We start from the raw sequence: 21,653 nt of genomic DNA on the forward strand, positions 1-21,653 counted from the left end.
GGTTTAGTCAATATACATACCATTTATTTACCTCTAACGCCTCTCTCTGTGTGTGTGTGTGTGTGTGTGTGTGTGTGTGTGTGTGTGTGTGTGTGTGTGTGTGTGTGTGTGTGTGTGTGTGTGTGTGTGTGTGTGTGTGTGTGTGTGTGTGTGTGTGTGCCTACCTGTGTGTGTGTGCGTGTGCCTACCTGTGTGTGTGTATGCGCCTGCCTGTGTGTGTGTGTCCCAGGTGTTTGACACAGCCCAGATGGACCAGAAGCTGAGCTGGCTGCAGGCCCACCTAGCCTGTCAGAGACACCATGGAGCCAACCTGCTGAGTGTCAGTGGCCCAGAGGAGGAGCACTTCATACTGCAGATATTACACGAAGCCTTTGGGTGGGTGGACACTCCACCTTGATCATGCATGGGTTGTATGAATGGTTCTCTATTACAGGGCCCAGACTGGATGGAGGGACAATGTGGATCTTATTTGAAAAGGGGATGGGTTTGTAATTTAAGAGGGAATGTGGTGGTAATGATGAGGATGATAATAATAAATGTATATAATTATTTTTGGGGGTGCTTATATTCGTCCTGTTACACACAGTGTGTAAAGGAAATAACATTTTTGCATATCCCAACTCCCCCGCAGGGAGTGGGGTCACGGCCAGGGTTGCCAATGTGCATCATCTCTGGAGCAATTAGGGTTAAGTGCCTGGCTCAAGGGCACAGTGACAGATTATATATATTTTTTTATGGTGATGACTATGATGCTGATGATGGTGATGATGATAGTAATGATGATGATGCCGATGATGATAATGACGCTGATGCTGACAACGCTGCTGCTGCTGATGATGCTGACGACGCTGCTGCTGCTGCTGCTGCTGCTGATGATGGTCCACAGGGAGTCAGAGGACCATGAGCAGCACTGGTTCTGGATCGGGCTGAACCGCAGAAACCCCATGGACAACGGCAGCTGGAAGTGGAGCGATGGACTGGCTGTGAGTCACAGCATCACCATCCAGTCTTCCAGCCACAGCATTACATCACAGCATGTCTATGGACCTAATTAGAGCAGCCAAACCACAGCACTATCTATTATTGACCCAGCTGAACACAGCAACCTTGATTTACTGATAGCTACAGCCCCGCTACAACATACAGCCTCTTGCACCATATATGTGTACCTCAAAGCTTAGAGATATACAGTGCTGTGAAAAAGTATTTGCCCCCTTCCTGATTTCTTATTTTTTGCACATTTGTCACACTTAAATGTTTCAGATTATCAAAACTAATGTTAATATTACACAAAGATAACCCAAGTAAACAAAATGCAGTTTTTAAGTGATGATTTTATTTATTAAGGGAAAAAAGCTATCCAAACCTTCATGGCCCTATGTGAAAAAGTAATTGCCCCCTAAACCTAATAACTGGTTGTGCCACCCTCAGCCGCAACAAGAGTTTGCGATAACTGGCAATGAGTCTTTCACATCGCCGTGGAGGAATTTTGGCCCACTCCTCCTTGCAGAATTGTTTTAATTCAGCCACATTGGAGGGTTTTCGAGCATGAACCACCTTTTTAAGGTTACGCCACAGCATCTCAATCGGATTCAAGTCCGGACTTTGACTAAGTCACTCCAATTTTTTTTATATTTTTTTTTATGCCATTCAGAGGTGGACTTGCTGGTGTGTTTTGGATCATTGCCCTGCTGCAGAACCCAAGTGCGCTTCAGCTTGAGGTCACAAACTGATGGCCGGACATTCTCCTTCAGGATTTTTTGGTAGAGAGCAGAATTCATGGTTCCATCAGTCACAACAAGTCGTCCAGGTCCTGAAGCAGCAAAGCATCCCCAGACCACCACCATATTTGACTGTTGGTATGATGTGCTTTTTCTGAAATGCTGTGTTACTTTTACGCCAGATGTAACGGGACGCACACCTTCCAAAAAGTTCAACTCTTGTCACGTTAGTCCACAGAATATTTTCCCAAAAGTCTAGGGGATCAGCAAGATGTTTTTTTACAAAAGTGAGACGAGCCTTTACAGTGGGGCAAAAAAGTATTTAGTCAGCCACCAATTGTGCAAGTTCTCCCACTTAAAAAGATGAGAGGCCTGTAATTTTCACCATAGGACCACCTCAACTATGACAGACAAAATGAGAAGAAAAAAAATCCAGAAAATCACATTGTAGGATTTTTAATGAATTTATTTGCAAATTATGGTGGAAAATAAGTATTTGGTCAATAACAAAAGTTTATCTCAATATTTTGTTATATACCCTTTGTTGGCAATGACAGAGGTCAAATGTTTTCTGTAAGTCTTCACAAGGTTTTCACACACTGTTGCTGGTATTTTGGCCCATTCCTCCATGCAGATCTCCTCTAGAGCAGTGATGTTTTGGGGCTGTTGCTGGGCAACACGGACTTTCAACTCCCTCCAAAGCTTTTCTATGGGGTTGAGATCTGGAGACTGGCTAGGCCACTCCAGGACCTTGAAATGCTTCTTACGAAGCCACTCCTTCGTTGCTCGGGCGGTGTGTTTGGGATCATTGTCATGCTGAAAGACCCAGCCACGTTTCATCTTCAATGCCCTTGCTGATGGAAGGAGGTTTTCACTCAAAATCTGACGCTACATGGCCCCATTCATTCTTTCCTTTACACAGATCAGTCGTCCTGGTCCCTTTGCAGAAAAACAGCCCCAAAGCATGATGTTTCCACCCCCATGCTTCACAGTAGGTATGGTGTTCTTTGGATGCAAATCAGCATTTTTTGTACTCCAAACACGACGAGGATTTGAGTCCCTGGCGGCGTAGTGTGTTACTGATGGTAGCCTTTGTTACTTTGGTCCCAGCTCTCTGCAGGTCATTCACTAGGTCCCCCCGTGCGGTTCTGGGATTTTTGCTCACCGTTCCTGTCATCATTTTGACCCCACGGGGTGAGATCTTGCGTGGAGCCCCAGACCGAGGGAGATTATCAGTGGTCTTGTATGTCTTCCATTCCCTAATAATTGCTCCCACAGTTGATTTCTTCAAACCAAGCTGCTTACCTATTGCAGATTCAGGCTTCCCAGCCTGGTGCAGGTCTACAATTTTGTTTCTGGTGTCCTTTGACAGCTCTTTGGTCTTGCCCATAGTGGAGTTTGGAGTGTGACTGTTTGAGGTTGTGGACAGGTGTCTTTTATACTGATAACAAGTTCAAACAGGTGCCATTAATACAGGTAATGAGTGGAGGACAGAGTAGCCGCTTAAAGAATAAGTTACAGGTCTGTGAGAGCCAGAAATCTTGCTTGTTTGTAGGTGACCAAATACTTATTTTCCACCATAATTTGCAAATAAATTTAAAAGAAAATCCTACAATGTGATTTTCTGGATTTATTTCCTCATTTTGTCTGTCGTAGTTGAAGTGTACCTATGATGGAAATTACAGGCCTCTCTCGTCTTTTTTAGTGGGAGAACTTGCACACTTGGTGGCTGACTAAATACTTTTTTGCCCCACTGTATGTTCTTTTTGGTCAGCAGTGGTTTTCGCCTTGGAACTCTGCCATGGATGCCATTTTTGCCCAGTCTCATTCTTGAACACTGACTTTAAGTGAGGTCTGCAGTTCTTTAGATGTTGTTGCGGGTTCTTTTGTGACCTCTTAGATGAGTCGTCGCTGCGCTCTTGGGGTAATTTTGGTAGGCCGGGCACTCCTGGGAAGGTTCACCACTGTTCCAATTCTTCTCCATTTGTGGATAATGGCTCTCACCGTGGTTCGCTGGAGTCCCAAAGCTTTAGAAATGGCTTTGTAACCCTTTCCAGACTGATAAATGTCAATTACTTTGTTTCTCATCTGTTCCTGTATGTCTTTGGATCGCAGCATGATGTCTTGCTTTTTGAGATCTTCTGGCCTGCTTCACTTTGTCAGACAGGTTCTATTTAAGTGATTTCTTGATTCAACAGGTCTGGCAGTAATCAGGCCTGGGTGTGGCTAGTGAAATTGCACTCAGCTTTCCAAAGAATGTGATTAACCACAGTGAATTCATGATTTAACGGGTGGCACAACCAGTAATTAGGTTTAGGGGGCAATTACTTTGTCACATAGGGCCATGAAGGTTCGGATAGCTTTTTAAAATCATCACTTAAAAACGGCATTTTGTGTTTACTTGGGTTATCTTTGTGTAATATTAAAATGAGTTTGATGATCTGAAACATTTACTTGTGACAAAAGTGCAAAAAAAAAACAAGAAATCAGGAAGCGGGCAAATACTTTTCACAGCACTGTAGCTACCTACTTGTTAAACTATTTTTTGTAAAGTCCTCTAACCCATCTTCCTCTGCATGTCAGTATACGTACCAGAACTTTGGCCGTTACTACTACAACGTCCGTCAGTGTGCAGCAGCAGACCTGGGCAGCATGACCTGGCTGGCCATGCACTGTGACGCTGAACTGGACTGGATCTGCAAGATCCCCAAAGGTAACAGCAAGACAACGGAACCACACATAGACACTGATACAGTCACAAAGCAGTGCTACTGCTGTATACAGACACAATAGAGACACGCTGACACAAGGGGCCCTTGATATTGCCTGAAAGCTTTCATTTTGAATTTTGAATTATGTGTTATGTAGTGCTGAGCGATTAACCAACAGGTTTCTCTCAGGTTATTAAACAACTAATTTTCCGACGTCAGTTCAGTTACTTGAATTCCTTTTCGTGTTTTTTTTGGTAGGGGGGGAGGGGGTGAGCCTAATGTGCTGTTTCTCTAGAGAGAAATCAAATAATTCAGGAGAGAAATCCAGTCAATAACTATGTGGGATGTTGAAGGGAGTTGTAGTTTTCATTAAGCAAATATGTGACCGCCTGGCTCGATTTTGCGACATTTGCGTTGGGACGTAGAGCAGTAAAGTAGAGGCACTTACAGAAGTTGCACACATTGGGGACATTTTTTGTAGCCTGGTGTCCGGGAAGAATGTGGGCTTTTATTAATGCATTTCATGCAATTCTAAGTCATTTTACATGACTGGAGACTTTGGCAGAATATTTTTAATACAGCACAAATGAGAATCTGAGATCCATAAAAATGACCTAGGCCTAGGTGTGTGGAGACGCATGTTGTAGGCTACAATATGAGGAGGAAATTATAGTCCTAAAAATACTTTCCAGTTTCACTGACTCACCCAATGACATGCAGCTCACTTGCTGGTAATGGCCAATGCGCTCGTGCCAAAAGCCTATCTCTCGCTTGTTTTACTTTGTAAAACAATATTTGGAAGTTGAACAAATACACTCAGCAAAAAAGAAATGTCCTCTCACTGTCAACTGTATTTTCAACAAACTTAACATGTGTAAATATTTGTATGAACATAACAAGATTCAACAACTGAGACATAAACTGAACAAGTTCCACAGACATGTGACTAACAGAAATGGAATAATGTGTCCTTGAACAAAGGGGGGGTGGGTCAAAAGTAACAGTCAGTATCTGGTGTGGCCACCAGCTGCATTACGTACTGCAGTGCATCTCCTCCTCATGGACTGCACCAGATTTGCCAGTTCTTGCTGTGAGATGTTACCCCACTCTTCCACCAAGGCTACTGCAAGTTCCTAGACATTTCTGGGGAGAATGGCCCTAGCCCTCACCCTCCTATACAACAGGTCCCAGATGTGCTCAATGGGATTGAGATCTGGGTTCTTCACTGGCCATGGCAGAACACTGACATTCCTGTCTTGCAGGAAATCACGCACAGAACGAGCAGTTTGGCTGGTGGCATTATCATGCTGGAGGGTCATGTCAGGATGAGCCTGCAGGAAGGGTACCACATGAGGGAGGAGGATGTCTTTCCTGTAACGCACAGCGTTGAGATTGCCTGCAATGACAACAAGCTCAGTCCGATGATGCTGTGACACACCGGCCCAGACCATGACTGACTCTCCCCCTCCAAATCGATCCCGCTTCAGAGTACAGACCTCGGTGTAACGCTCATTCCTTCGACGATAAACGCAATTCCGACCATCACCCCTGATGAGACAAAACCGCGACTCGACATTGAAGAGCACTTTTTGCCAGTCTGGTCCAGCGACGGTGGGTTTGTGCCCATAGGCGACGTTGTTGCCGATGATGTCTGGTGAGGACCTGCCTTACAACAGGCCCACAAGCCCTCAGTCCAGCCTCTCTCGGTCTATTGTGGATAGTATAGTGCCTTGCGAAAGTATTCGGCCCCTTTGAACTTTGCGACCTTTTGCCACATTTCAGGCTTCAAACATAAAGATATAAAACTGTATTTTTTGTGAAGAATCAACAACAAGTGGGACACAATCATGAAGTGGAACGACATTTATTGGCATTTATTGGATATTGGATATAAACTTTTTTAACAAATCAAAAACTGAAAAATTGGGCGTGCAAAATTATTCAGCCCCCTTAAGTTAATACTTTGTAGCGCCACCGTTTGCTGCGATTACAGCTGTAAGTCACTTGCGGTATGTCTCTATCAGTTTTGCACATCGAGAGACTGAAATTTTTTCCCATTCCTCCTTGCAAAACAGCTCGAGCTCAGTGAGGTTGGATGGAGAGCATTTGTGAACAGCAATTTTCAGTTCTTTCCACAGATTCTCGATTGGATTCAGGTCTGGACTTTGACTTGGCCATTCTAACACCTGGATATGTTTATTTTTGAACCATTCCATTGTAGATTTTGCTTTATGTTTTGGATCATTGTCTTGTTGGAAAACAAATCTCCGTCCCAGTCTCAGGTCTTCTGCAGACTCCATCAGGTTTTCTTCCAGAATGGTCCCGTATTTGGCTCCATCCATCTTCCCATCAATTTTAACCATCTTCCCTGTCCCTGCTGAAGAAAAGCAGGCCCAAAACATGATGCTGCCACCACCATGTTTGACAGTGGGGATGGTGTGGTCAGGGTGATGAGCTGTGTTGCTATTACGCCAAACATAACGTTTTGCATTGTTGCCAAAAAGTTCAATTTTGGTTTCATCTGACCAGAGCACCTTCTTCCACATGTTTGGTGTGTCTCCCAGGTGGCTTGTGGCAAACTTTAAACAACACTTTTTATGGATATCTTTAAGAAATGGCTTTCTTCTTGCCACTCTTCCATAAAGGCCAGATTTGTGCAATATACGACTGATTGTTGTCCTATGGACAGAGTCTCCCACCTCAGCTGTAGATCTCTGCAGTTCATCCAGAGTGATCATGGGCCTCTTGGCTGCATCTCTGATCAGTCTTCTCCTTGTATGAGCTGAAAGTTTAGAGGGACGGCCAGGTCTTGGTAGATTTGCAGTGGTCTGATACTCCTTCCATTTCAATATTATCGCTTGCACAGTGCTCCTTGGGATGTTTAAAGCTTGGGAAATCTTTTTGTATCCAAATCCGGCTTTAAACTTCTTCACAACAGTATCTCGGACCTGCCTGGTGTGTTCCTTGTTCAACATGATGCTCTCTGCGCTTTTAACGGACCTCTGAGACTATCACAGTGCAGGTGCATTTATACGGAGACTTGATTACACACAGGTGGATTGTATTTATCATCATTAGTCATTTAGGTCAACATTGGATCATTCAGAGATCCTCACTGAACTTCTGGAGAGAGTTTGCTGCACTGAAAGTAAAGGGGCTGAATAATTTTGCACGCCCAATTTTTCAGTTTTTGATTTGTTAAAAAAGTTTGAAATATCCAATAAATGTCGTTCCACTTCATGATTGTGTCCCACTTGTTGTTGATTCTTCACAAAAAAATACAGTTTTATATCTTTATGTTTGAAGCCTGAAATCTGGCAAAAGGTCGCAAAGTTCAAGGGGGCCGAATACTTTCACAAGGCACTGTATAAGCACTGATGGAGGGATTGTACATTTCTGGTGTAACTCAGGTAGTTGTTGTTGGCATCCTGTACCTGTCCCGCAGGTGTGATGTTTGGATGTACCGATCCTGTGCAGCTGTTACACGTGGTCTGCCACTGCGAGGACGATCAGCTGTCCATCCTGTCTCCCTGCAGCACTGTCTTAGGCGTCTCACAATATGGACATTGCAATTTATTGCCCTGGCCACATCTGCAGTCCTCATGCCTCCTTGCAGCATGCCTAAGCTGGGACCCTGGGCATCTTTCTTTTGGTGTTTTTCAGTCCGTAGAAAGGCCTCTTTAGTGTCCTAAGTTTTTATAACTGTGACCTTAATTGCCTACCGTCTGTAAGCTGTTAGTGTCTTTACGACCGTTCCACAGGTGCGTGTTCATTAATTGTTTATGGTTCATTGAACAAGCATGGGAAACAGTGTTTAAACCCTTTACAATGAAGATCTGTGAAGTTATTTGGATTTTTACGAATTATCTTTGAAAGACAGGGTCCTGATAAAGGGACGTTGGTAGTTGGTAGCCTACAGTTGGTAGCCTACAGCATAGACTCTGTTCCTTACAGCAGGAGCCATTTGCTTTCCAACCTTTGTTTTCCTCAATTGTATTTGAAATATAGATAAAGGCCTGTATTGACGCTCAACAAATGCCTAGTTTCCTGAATCAAGTTGTTGTTGAAATTCTTACACAGGGACTCTAAGTCATTCTTAAATGAATCATTGTTTATTGCCAACGCGCTGTAGAGGTTCCAACAAACGTAATGCACTATAGTGAACATCTGTCAGAAGATCTGCTGGGGCAGTCCCTGCAGTTGTCTTATATACGGCTGTACAGAGATATATTTGCATAATTTAGCATAATTAATGAATCATTACCATTTTGTTTCATTCATGTGACCGACCAATACTGAGACCTTGAAACTGAGATATCTTTTGTCCAGCCAAATTGCAACTACTGATAGTGAGGATTCGTTCAGTCAGTCACTTGCATGAAACACAGAAATTGGTTTATAGAGAACCACAAACATAAAACATAGAATTGGTAGTTAGAAAATAAGACGTATAACATTTCCATTACAAGTCACATATTTTTTTTCTTTGTTCAACTAGGCAAGTCAGTTAGGGACAAATTCTTATTGACAGCCTAGGAACAGTGGGCTGCCTTGTTTAGGGGCAGAACAACAGATTTTTACCTTCTCAGCTCAGGGATCTTGCAACCTTCTGATTACTAGTCCAAAGCTCTAACCACTAGGCTACCTGCCGCCCCAAGAGTACAGGACTCGGTGTAACGCTCATTCCTTCAACAAGAAACGCGAATCCGACCATCACCCCTGGTTTTGTCTTGTCAGTGAAGAGCACTTTTTGACAGTCCTGTCTGGTCCAGCGACGGTGGCTTTGTGCCAATAGGGGACATAGGTGACATATTCAACCTAGTTCAGCGTAAATCACGTGGTAATTAACTACAATGACCATGATCCATTGCGCCAGTTTTTTCCGGCTCGGACAGAGACGGGGTCAGAGAGGAAGAGGCAAAGCGAGAGGTTTCACTCTCCCCCAAATTGGTCCAAAATAAGCCCAATGTGTTTCAATTGGCTTATTTTGGACTTAAACTTGTTGCCTGCCATCCCGTCTTTGGGACAACGACTTCCATTATTAGGGCGGAGACATGAGCATCACAACATAATATTAATATCTCTGGTACACTTTTACGCCTGCTACGTTAGGTTAGATATACACAGACTGTATAGGCCTCATGAGAGAGGAGTGTACACAACACAACAATGAAGACAGAGACTCAAAAAGCACTAATCACTCAGCGGTAGCGTTATGCATTTGTTCTGAATGATGAATTCAGACAACTTTTTGTTTTGTGTTTTCAGGAAAAATTGATAAGGATCCAAACCCCACTGAAGGTCAGTTTATAAACCACCCTCCTCTCATTGTGTCTGTTGTTTTTAGTCTTCCATCATAACCAACTAGCAACAACTTTTCTTTCCCATCTTTCTCCTCATTCTCCCAGCCCCCAGTGCCAGTGAGTGGGTGGGCTTCCAGGAGGCAGAGTATAAGTTCTTTGACCACCGGTCTACGTGGGACCAAGCCCAGAGGATCTGCTCCTGGTCCGGTGCTTCTCTGGCTTCCATCCACTCTTCTGCGGAGGAGGTTTTCCTTGCCAACACACTGCACAAGGTACCACACATTTAATGAAAACATTATAACAACTTTATCAAATCAAATTTATTTAAATAGCCCTTCTTACATCAGCTGATATCTCAAAGTGCTGTACAGAAACCCAGCCTAAAACCCCAAACACCAAGCAATGCAGGTGTAGAAGCACGGTGGCTAGTAAAAACTCCATAGAAAGGCCAAAACCTAGGAAGAAACCTAGAGAGGAACCAGGCTATGAGGGGTGGCCAGTCCTCTTCTGGCTGTGCCAGGGTGGAGATTATAACAGAACATAGCCAAGATGTTCAAATGTTCATAAATGACCAGCATGGTCAAATAATAATAATCACAGTAGTTGTCGAGGGTGCAGCAAGTCAGCACCTCAGGAGTAAATGTCAGTTGGCTTTTCATAGCTGATCATAGCTGAACCGGCCAGGCAGAGACAGCAAGGACGGTTCGTTGCTCCAGAGCCTTTCCGTTCACCTTCACACTCCTGGACCAGACTACACTCAATCATATGACCTACTGAAGAGTTAAAAGACTTAAAGGTTGAGACCGATTCTGCGTCTCTCACATGGGTAGGCAGACCATTCCAAAAAAAATGGAGCTCTATAGGAGAAATCCCTGCCTCCAGCTGTTTGCTTAGACATTCTAGGGACAATTAGGAGGCCTGCGTCTTGTGACCGTAGCGTACGTGTAGGTATATATGGCAGGATCAAATCAGAAAGATAGGTAGGAGCAAGCCCATGTAATGCTTTGTAGGTTAGCAGTAAAACCTTGAAATCAGCCCTTGCCTTAACAGGAAGCCAGTGTAGGGAGGCTAGCACTGGAGTAATATGATCAAATTCTTTGGTTCTAGTCAAGATTCTAGCAGCCGTATTTAGCACTAACTGAAGTTTATTTAGTGCTTTATCCAGGTAGCCGGAAAGTAGAGCATTGCAGTCGTCTAACCTAGAAGTAACAAAAGCATGGATTAATTTTTTTGCATAATTTTTGGACAGAAAGTTTCTGTTTTTTGCAATGTTACGTAGATGGAAAAAAGATATGTTCATCAAAAGAGAGATCAGGGTCCAGAATAATGCCAAGGTCCTTTTATTTGAGATGATTGTACAACCATCAAGATTAATTGTCAGATTCAACAGAAGATATCTTAGTTTCTTGGGACCTAGATCAAGCATCTCTGTTTTGTCCGAGTTTAAAAGTAGAAAGTTTGCAACCATCCACTTCCTTATGTCTGAAACACAGGCTTCTAGTGAGGGCAATTCTAGTGAGGGCAATTTCAATTGTTTCATTGAAATGTACAGCTGTGTGTCATCCGCATAGCAGTGAAAGTTAACATTATGTTTTCGAATTACATCCCCAAGAGGTAAAATATATAGTGAAAACAATAGTGGTCCTAAAACGGAACTTTGAGGAACACCGAAATTTGTCAGAGGACAAACCATCCACAGAGACAAACTGATATCTTTCTGACAGATAAGATCTAAACCAGGCCAGAACTTGTTCGTGTAGACCAATTTGGGTTTCCAATCTCCAAAAGAATGTGGTGATCGATGGTATCAAAATCAGCACTCAAGTCTAAGAGCACGAGGACAGATGCAGAGCCTCGGTCTGACGCAATTAAATTAAATTAATTTACCACCTTCACAAGTGCAGTCTCAGTGCTATGATGGGGTCTAAAACCAGACTGAAGCATTTCATATATATTGTTTGTCTTTAGGAAGTGAGTTGCTGTGCTACAGCTTTTTTTTAAAGAATTGAGAGGAATGGAAGATTCGATATAGGCCGATAGTTTTTTATATTTTCTGGGTCAAGGTTTGGCTTTTTCAAGAGAGGCTTTATTACTGCCACTTTTAGTGAGTTTGGTACACATCTGGTGGATAGAGAGCCATTTCTTATGTTCAACATAGGAGGGCCAAGCACAGGAAGCAGCTCTTTCAGTAGTTTTGTTGGAATAAGGTCCAGTATGCAGAGTTTAGAGGCCATGATTATTTTCATCATTGTGTCAAGAGAGTACTAAAGTACTAAAACACTTGAGTGTCTCTCTTGATCCTAGGTCCTGACAGAGTTGTGCAGACTCAGGACAACTGAGCTTTGGAGGAATACGCAGATTTAAAGAGGAGTCTGTAATTTGCTTTCTAATGATCATTATATTTTCCTCAAAGAATCTCATGAATGTATTACTGCTGAAGTGAAAGCCATCCTCTCTTGTGGAATGCTGCTAGTTTCTTATGACAAATGTTTTTAGGGGTGCAACTGCATCTAGGGTATTACGCAAGGTTAAATTGAGTTCCTCAGTTAGGTGGTTAACTGATTTATGCCCTCTGACGTCCTTGAGTAGGCAGAGGGAGTCTGGAAGGGCATCAAGGAATCTTTGGGTTGTCTGAGAATTTATTGCGTGACTTTTGATGCTCCTTGGTTGGGGTCTGAGCAGATAATTTTTTGTGATTGCAAACATAATAAAATGGTGGTCTGATAGTCCAGGATTATGAGGAAAAACATTAAGATCCACAACATTTATTCCATGGGACAAAACTAGGTCCAGAGTATGACTGTGACAGTGAGTAGGTCCAGAGACATGTTGGACAAAACCCACTGAGTCGATGATGGCTCCGAAAGCCTTTTGGAGTGGGTCTGTGGACTTTTCCATGTGAATATTAAAATCACCAAAAATTAGAATATTATCTGCTATGACTACAAGGTCCAATAGGAATTCATGGAACTCAGTGAGGAATGCTGTATATGGCCCAGGAGGCCTGTGAACAGTATCTATAAAAAGTGATTGAGTAGGCTGCATAGATTTCATGACTAGAAGCTCAAAAGATGAAAACGTCTTTTTTTTTGTAAATTTAAATTTGCTATCGTAAATGTTAGCAACACCTCCGCCTTTGCGGAATGCACGGAAGATATGGTCACTCGTGTAACCAGGAGGTGAGGCCTCATTTAACACAGTTAATTCATCAGGGTTAAGCCATGTTTCAGTCAGGCCAATCACATCAAGATTATGATCAGTGATTAGTTCATTGACTATAACTGCCTTTGAAGTGAGGGCTCTAACATTAAGTAGCCCTATTTTGAGATGTGAGGTATCACGATCTCTTTCAATAATGGCAGGAATTTAGGTTTCTATCCTAGTGAGATTGCTAAGGCGAACACCGCCATGTTTAGTTTTGCCCAACCTAGGTCGAGGCACAGACACGAGGCACCCTTCATAAAGTAACACATCCACTGCTGACAAGGAGGCCTTCCTAGTGCACAAGGTGCGCTACATAACCTTTATAACCCTTCATAAAAAAAGTTATAACCCTTTTATAACTACTTCATGTTCATGAAGAACGTGACAAAATTAAACATCCACATGGGCACTTTCATATCTCTACATATGGTACCAACCACCACATGGATGGACATGAGCTGTTTTATCCAAGCCAATAGTCTATGCTGTACTGTACATCGCTGCATGTCACTGGAGGTCAAATGTGTATGACTAGAGGTCACGTGTGTTTTCTCCCTCGCCTGCAGATGACCAAGGTAGAGGGGGACCACTGGTGGGTGGGGCTTCATACGTATGAGAACGATGGCCGTTTCCACTGGTCAGACCACTCTGTGCTCAACTATGTGTCCTGGGCTCTTGGCAGGCCACACCCACTCAGCCGCGACCGCAAGTGTGTCCACATGTCAGTCAGCAAAGGTGAGGATTCTGTGATACTGTGCAGTTTGTCCTGTAAATAGCATGTTTTGTGATTTAAAAAAAAACAATATTTCATCTTTCATTCTAAAACGTTCCACAGCGGAGTGGGCAGATCAGAAATGCCACTCAGACCTTCCCTACGTCTGTAAGAGAGTGAATGTCACAGGCACCATCCCACCCACACCCTCCACCCCCCTGCCCCCCATGGGCTGCCCCAATGGCTGGAGCCCCTTCCTGCACAAGGTAGGGCTCCTGGGTTATGTAGTTTCTCCTGTGCTGATAAAGATGTGACAGTTATATGAATGTGACATTACTGTGTTATGTTTTGATTTGATCTTCCATTTTAGCCTCTCAGTTGTTATCAGATCTCACGTTAGATCTCAAACAGACCTCTCACCTGAGGTACTGGTTTCTCCTGGGTTGTGTTACGTGTGAGAGCATGGTGGTCCTTCCTGACCTGACCTCTGACCTTCCTGTTTGTGTGTGTGTAGTGTTATAAGGTGTTTGGTCATGAGGAGAACCAGAAGGCCATATGGTCAGGAGCCAGGCTCATGTGTGAGTTTCAAGGAGGAGCCTTGGCTGTGGTGCCCAATCACGTGGAGCAAGGTAGTTTTATACTCAACTGACGCACGCACTCACACACGCACTCACACACGCACGCACGCACACACTCAATCACACGCGCACCCACCCACACACGCACACACAAACAAACAAACACACGCGCGCACGCACACACTCAATCACACGCGCACCCACCCACACACGCACGCACACACTCACACACACACGCACACACAAACAAACAAACACACGCGCACGCAAGAGCAAACACACACATACACCATCAATAACATCAGTGGTTTCCAAACTATCGGGCGTTCGGCGTGGGGGGGGGAGATGTCATGTCAGTTACTGCAGACCTTAGAGAGCTTTTTATAACTTTTATAACTTGTCCAGTTCCCCAGTGATGAAAAATGTTTGAAAAAGTTTGGGAAGCACTGAATGACATCATGCACGCTGTCTCCCACAGCCTTTGTCACAACTCTGTTGTCCAATGTGAGTTTTGACCTGTGGTTGGGGTTGACGTCTGACTCTAAAGGCCACTTCCAGTGGGCTCGTCCTGGACTCCTCAGCTACACCAACTGGGCCTCTGGAGAACCCCTGGACAACAGTGGACCACTCCACAACAAGACTCCGGTACATACCACCCTGGTCTAATCTTTCTCTGTATTAATCCAGTCTTTGGCGGCATCCCAAATGGCACCCTATTCCCTACATAGTGTACTCCTTCAGAACTAGGGTACTAGTCAAAAGTAGTTCATTATATATGGAATATGGTGCCATTTGGGACACATATTTGGTCCGTGGGTCCAGGATTTGTCATGTCCATTGTTGATGACATCATTGTCACCTAACAGGGGAACTGTGTGGTGATGATCCATGGGAACCCAACAAAAAATACGGGCATGTGGGCATCCCGGGCCTGTGAGATGGAGAACCATGGCTACATCTGCCAGAAGAAACAAGGTACAGGAGATGTCACAACTCCAAACAGCACAGCCACTTGCAATTCAACAGTGCATAACATAACTAACCAGTGTGAATTATGTAACAGACAAACATTCCTGTATGAATCTGTTACATAGTACTGTACCTACTGAAACACATACCTGATATATTAAACAGTTGTGTTTATATCAGTCAGCAGAAACAGTTTCCTTTATATACTGATTTAACTTTATCTCCTTAGACCCAGCTCTGCCCCCTGGCGCTGCCCTCCTGCCCTCCTCCCTGTCCGGAGCCCTGGACCTGGGTGGGGTGTCGTACCGCATAGTGAAGAAGCGCCTGGACTGGATGGGGGCGCTGCATGTGTGCGAGTCTCTGAACGGGACGTTGGCTTCAGTGAGAGACCCCTACCAACAGGCTTACCTCACCCTGCTGATGAACAGCCTACACCTCCCAGCATGGATAGGCCTTTACAACTATGGGGTGAGGCCCTGGACATGACAAGCTGGGAGGAGTTATGCACTTATACGAGATCTTTTATTGGTTTGTTTTGGTACAACAACATGGTAACATGTAGGGTGAGATCACTGTATCATGACAAATCAATATTACATTGATATAATCAGATCTTCAAAGGTTGATTTAACTAGATTGACCAATGAGGTAAGATTTGGGGTCAGAATATTATGATTAACTCCTCCTCTGTTCCACACTCAGGGACGGAGCTTCAGCTGGTTGGGCGAGGAGGACCTGATTTACACTGCCTGGCGGGATGGGGAGCCTAAGACACTGTCTGGATGTGGTCACATGACCACGGTGGGCCAGTGGACTATGACCACCTGTGATGCTAAACTGGACGCTGCCATCTGTCAGATTAATACAGGTGTGTGTGTGTCTGTGTGCATACATGTCTGTGTGCATGTTTGTGTGTGTGCCTTATCAATAGGGTAATACAGTATATGAACATGTGTGTAAGTTAAATAGTGTGTGTAAGCCCTGTCCTCTCTCTCTTTCCCTCTCTCTCTCTCTCTCTCTCTCTCTCCACCAGAGGAGGCTGTGGTGCACAAGTGGAGTTTCCCTGGACAGTGTCCTCACTCTCTGGGCGACTGGGCCTGGGTGCCTTTCAGGAACCACTGCTACTCCTTCAACCTGCAGAACCTCCGGCTGCAGACCGACGCCCACTCCTCCTGCAGGAAGGGTAAGGAGGACACTCTGTCAACTGCCAATGCCCTTAGTCAGCCAGACACTCCTTAGTCTTTTTACATGCACATCGGATATGTCCCAAATGGTACCCATTTCCCTATGTAGTACACTACTTTTAACCAGTGCCCTGTAGAGAATAGGATGCCATTTTGGACGCACACCAGTGGATTCCGCGACGCGGTTTTAGTAACTAGGACTGCTATTTCTTGTCCTGGAATCCCGCTTAACTGACAGGTTAAAGCCTCCTTGAAAGAGTCGCTAACCTATTTAAACTGCTAGCCATCAAGCTAACAAAGTTAGTCCCAGATTAGTTTTCCAATGGAGCCCTCCTTGTCTGGAGAAGTAAATTAATGGTTCCAGCCCTGTAGGAGCTCTATCTACTACGCTTTTTTTTTGGGACAAACCGGATCACTCAGAGTTCCAATGCGGCAATTGTTTGCTGCCGAGGATTAAAGGCTTGAGGTGGCCTCCTTGATTACGCAGGTCACCAGCCTACGTAAAAAACTAGGGAAAACGCAGTGTGAAATGTTTTCCTTACCTACGACGATGGCTGGACGGCGTGCACGCTTGTTGGATGCATCTCAGCCTTGTCGTTTGTCGTTATCCGACTGGCCGGTGTTGCCAGGAGTTCGTTCACCAGGGGAGCCATCTCTTGCCACACTTTCCCCATCTGATAGTGGAGTCGAAGGAGCACAGCAAGAGGAGCATGGCAATCAACGATGGTCGCATGTCTTGAGCTGTGGAAGCTGAAGACTGCGGCCTCCCGCAAAGCAGTCCTCCCGCAATGCTCTCCCAACGAGAGGCCCGAAGCAAATTCAAAATAACAAATATTTTTGCCGCCTGATCTCCTGCACCTTTGTTGCTGGGTGTACCTGTGTCTGCGGCCACTATGCCTACTCCTACTCCTTCCTTTACGATTTTGATGTTGACGTCAGCAACCTTCTGTCGGCAACCTACCAGGGTAGAATGAAATCAGCAACATGTGCATGAAAGCAGTATTCAGATCCATCGGCTGTAGTGATCACAATATAGTAGCCATATCTAGGAAATACAAAGTTCCAAAGGCTGGGTCTAATATAGTGTAGGAGAGGTCATAGTGACCTTATGTTGTTGATTTTAATAATATTTGTTGGTCCATGGTGTGTAATGAGGAGCGAACAGACATCGCACTTGACACATTTATGAAATTGCTTATCCCAGTTTCCAATAAGCATGTACCCATTAAGAAAATAACTGTAAAAACTGTTAAATCCCCGTGGATTGATGAGGAATGGAAAAATGGTATGGTTGAGAGGGATGAGGCAAAAGGAATGGCAAATAAGTCTGGCTGTACAACCGATTGGCAAAAGTACTGCGAATTGAGAAATCATGTGACTAAACTGAATAAAAAGAAGAAGAAACTACGCTATGAAACAAAGATAAATTACATAAAGAATTATACTAAATTGCTTTGGAGCACTTTCAAGGAAACTTTGGGAAAAAAGGCAAACTCAGCTCTGTCATTTATTGAATCAGATGGCTCATTCGTCACAAAACAAACTGACATTGTCAACTACTTTAATGATTTTTTAATTGGCAAGATTAGCAAACTTAGGTATGACATGCCAGCAACAAATGATGCCACTACACATCCAAGTATATCTGACCAAATTATGAAAGACAAGAATTGTTATTTTGAATTCCTTAAAGTGAGTGTGGAAGAGGTGAACAAAATATTGTTGTCTATCAACAATGACAAGCCACCAGTGTCTGACAACTTGGATGGAAAATTACTGAGGATAATAACGTACGATATTGCCACTCCTTTTTGCCATATCTTCAATGTAAGCCTACTAGAAAGTGTGTGCCCTCAGGCTTGGAGGGAAGCAAAAGTCATTCCGCTACCTAAGAAAAGCCCCCTTTACTGGCTCAAATAGCCAACCAATCAGCCTGTTACCAACCCTAAGTAACTTTTTGGAAAAAAATGTGTTTGACCAGATACAATGCTATTTTACAGTAAACGAACTGACAACAGACTTTCAGCACGCATATAGGGAAGGACATTCAACATGCACAGCACTTACACAAATGACTGATGATTGGCTGAGAGAAATTGATGATAAAAAGATTGTAGGGGCTGTTTTGCTGGATTTCAGTGCAGCTTTTGGCATTATTGATCATAGTCTGCTGCTGGAAATACACGTGTTATAGCTTTCCACCCCCTGCTATAATGTGGATAAAGAGTTACCTGTCTAACAGAACTTGGAGGGTGTTCTATAATGGAAGCCTCTCCAACATAATCCAGGTAGAATCAGGAATTCCCCAGGGTAGCTGTCTAGGCCCCTTACTTTTTTCAATCTTTACTAACAACATGCCACTGGCTTTGAGTAAAGCTACTATAGTGACTGAAATGACTGCAACACTTAACAAAGAGCTGCAGTTAGTTTCAGAATGGGTGGCAAGGAATAAGTTAGTCCTAAATATAAAAACTAAAAGCATTGTATTTGGGACAAATCATTCACTAAACCCTAAACCTCAACTATATATTGTAATAAATAATGTGGAAATTGAGCAAGTTGAGGTCACTAAACTGCTTTGAGCAACCCTGGATTGTAAACTGTCATGGTCAAAACATAATGATAAACTGTAGCTGAGATGGGGAGAAGGCTGTCCATAATAAAGCGTTGCTCTGTCTTCTCAACACGGCAGGTCCGACAGGCCCTGGTTTTGTTGCACCTGGACTACTGTTCAGTCGTGTGGTCAGGTGCCACAAAGAGGGACTTGGGAAAATTGCAATTGACTCAGAACAGGGCAGCACAGCTGGCCCTTGGATGTACACAGAGAGCAAATTAATAATCAATCTCTCCTGGCTCAAAGTGGAGGAGAGATTGACTTCATCACTAGTTGTATTTGTGAGAGGTATTGACATGTTGAAAGCACCGAGCTGTCTGTTTAAACAACTAGCACACAACTCAGACTTCTTTTTTCAATCTTTATTTAACTAGCCAAGTAAGTTAAAGAACAAATTCTTATTTACAATGACGGCCTACCCTGGCCAAACCCTAACCTGGACGACACTGGGCCAATTGTGCGCAGCCCTATGGGACTCCCAATCACGGCCGGTTGTGATACAGCCTGAAGCAAACCAGGGTCTGTAGTGATGCCTCTAGCACTGAAATGCAGTGTCTCAGAACGCTGCGCCACTCGGGAGCCCCGAGACACCCATGCACACCCATGCATAACCCACAAGACATAGAGGTGTCTTCGCAGTCCCCAAGTCCAGAACAGTCTATGGGAGGCGCACAGTACTACAAAGAGCCATGACTACATGGAACTCTATTCCACATCAGGTAACTGATGCAAGCAGTAGAATCAGATTTAAAAAACAGATAATGGAACAGCGGAACTGTGAAGCAACACAAACTTAGGCATAGACACATGCACATACACATACACACAGACACATGCACATAATTATCTATGCATAGTCACTTCACCCCTACCTGCATGTACAAATTACCTCAACTAACCTGTACCCTCACACACTGACTCGGTAGCGGTATCCCCTTTATATAGCCTCGTTATTGTTATTTTATTGTGTTACTTTTTTATTCTTTTTTTCTTTAGTTTATTTGGGAAATATTTTCTTAACTCTTCTTGAACTGCACTGTTGGTTAAGGGCTTGTAAGTAAACCTACACTTGTTGTATTCGGCGCGTGTGACAAATAAGTTTGATTTGATTTGATGCGTACACACACATGCTAACATACGCACTATACACACACGTACCCTATGATCTTCTGTTGTAGATGTGGAGTAGGGGCTCGAGGGCACACACTTTGTGTGTTCTGAAATCAGTTATGAATGTATTGTAATGTTTTTAAAATTGTATAACTGCCTTAATTTTTGCCAGACCCCAGGAAGAGCCGCTAATGGGGATCCATAAAAAGTACAAACAGTCTCTATATGTAGCTAATGGGGATCCATAATAAATAAAGCAGTCTCTATATGTAGCTAATGGGGATCCATAATAAATACAAATACAAACAGTCTCTATATCTAGCTAATGGGGATCCATAATACATAAAAAAAACAGTCTCTATATGTAGCTAATGGGGATCCATAATAAATAAAAACATTCTCTATATGTAGCTAATGGGGATCCATAATAAATACAAACAGTCTCTATATGTAACTAATGGGGATCCATAATAAATACAAATACAAACTGTCTCTATATGTAGCTAATAGGGATCCATAATAAATACAAATACAAACAGTCTCTATATGTAGCTAATAGGGATCCATAATAAATACAAATACAAACAGTCTCCATATGTAGCTAATAGGGATCCATAATAAATACAAATACAAACATTCTCTATATGTAGCTAATAGGGATCCATAATAAATACAAACAGTCTCTATACATAGCTAATGGGGATCCATAATAAATACAATTACAAACAGTCTCTATATGTAGCTAATAGGGATCCATAATAAATAAAAACAGTCTCTATATGTAGCTAATGGGGATCCATAATAAATGCAAATACAAACAGTCTCTATATCTAGCTAATGGGGATCCATAATAAATAAAAACAGTCTCTATATGTAGCTAATGGGGATCCATAATAAATAAAAACAGTCTCTATATGTAGCTAATGGGGATCCATAATAATAAAAAAATAGTCTCTATATGTAGCTAATAGGGATCCATAATAAATAAAGCAGTCTCTATATGTAGCTAATGGGGATCCATAATAAATTCAAATACAAACAGTCTCTATATCTAGCTAATGGGGATCCATAATACATAAAAAAAACAGTCTCTATATGTAGCTAATGGGGATCCATAATAAATAAAAACATTCTCTATATGTAGCTAATGGGGATCCATAATAAATACAAACAGTCTCTATATGTAGCTAATGGGGATCCATAATAAATACAAATACAAACTGTCTCTATATGTAGCTAATAGGGATCCATAATAAATACAAATACAAACAGTCTCTATATGTAGCTAATAGGGATCCATAATAAATACAAATACAAACAGTCTCCATATGTAGCTAATAGGGATCCATAATAAATACAAATACAAACATTCTCTATATGTAGCTAATAGGGATCCATAATAAATACAAACAGTCTCTATACATAGCTAATGGGGATCCATAATAAATACAATTACAAACAGTCTCTATATGTAGCTAATAGGGATCCATAATAAATAAAAACAGTCTCTATATGTAGCTTATGGGGATCCATAATAAATACAAATA

At 43.0% G+C, this 21,653-nt stretch overlaps 1 protein-coding gene across 1 annotated transcript in view; it reads left to right on the forward strand.

Annotated features, from left to right (window-relative positions):
- LOC135555747 (C-type mannose receptor 2-like) overlaps window positions 1-21,653 on the forward strand; it is a 52,838-nt gene that overhangs the window by 25,588 nt on the left and 5,597 nt on the right. The window contains exons 13-25 of the mRNA XM_064988442.1: window positions 230-375; window positions 887-983; window positions 4,305-4,434; window positions 9,701-9,733; window positions 9,841-10,007; window positions 13,506-13,674; window positions 13,775-13,917; window positions 14,166-14,280; window positions 14,708-14,874; window positions 15,096-15,204; window positions 15,428-15,666; window positions 15,901-16,066; window positions 16,232-16,381. Coding sequence (XP_064844514.1) covers window positions 230-375; window positions 887-983; window positions 4,305-4,434; window positions 9,701-9,733; window positions 9,841-10,007; window positions 13,506-13,674; window positions 13,775-13,917; window positions 14,166-14,280; window positions 14,708-14,874; window positions 15,096-15,204; window positions 15,428-15,666; window positions 15,901-16,066; window positions 16,232-16,381 — 1,831 coding nt within the window. The remainder of the gene's footprint in view (window positions 1-229; window positions 376-886; window positions 984-4,304; window positions 4,435-9,700; window positions 9,734-9,840; window positions 10,008-13,505; window positions 13,675-13,774; window positions 13,918-14,165; window positions 14,281-14,707; window positions 14,875-15,095; window positions 15,205-15,427; window positions 15,667-15,900; window positions 16,067-16,231; window positions 16,382-21,653) is intronic.

This window comes from Oncorhynchus masou, chromosome 15 (assembly GCF_036934945.1).
Source record: "Oncorhynchus masou masou isolate Uvic2021 chromosome 15, UVic_Omas_1.1, whole genome shotgun sequence".
Taxonomy (NCBI): Eukaryota; Metazoa; Chordata; class Actinopteri; order Salmoniformes; family Salmonidae; genus Oncorhynchus; species Oncorhynchus masou.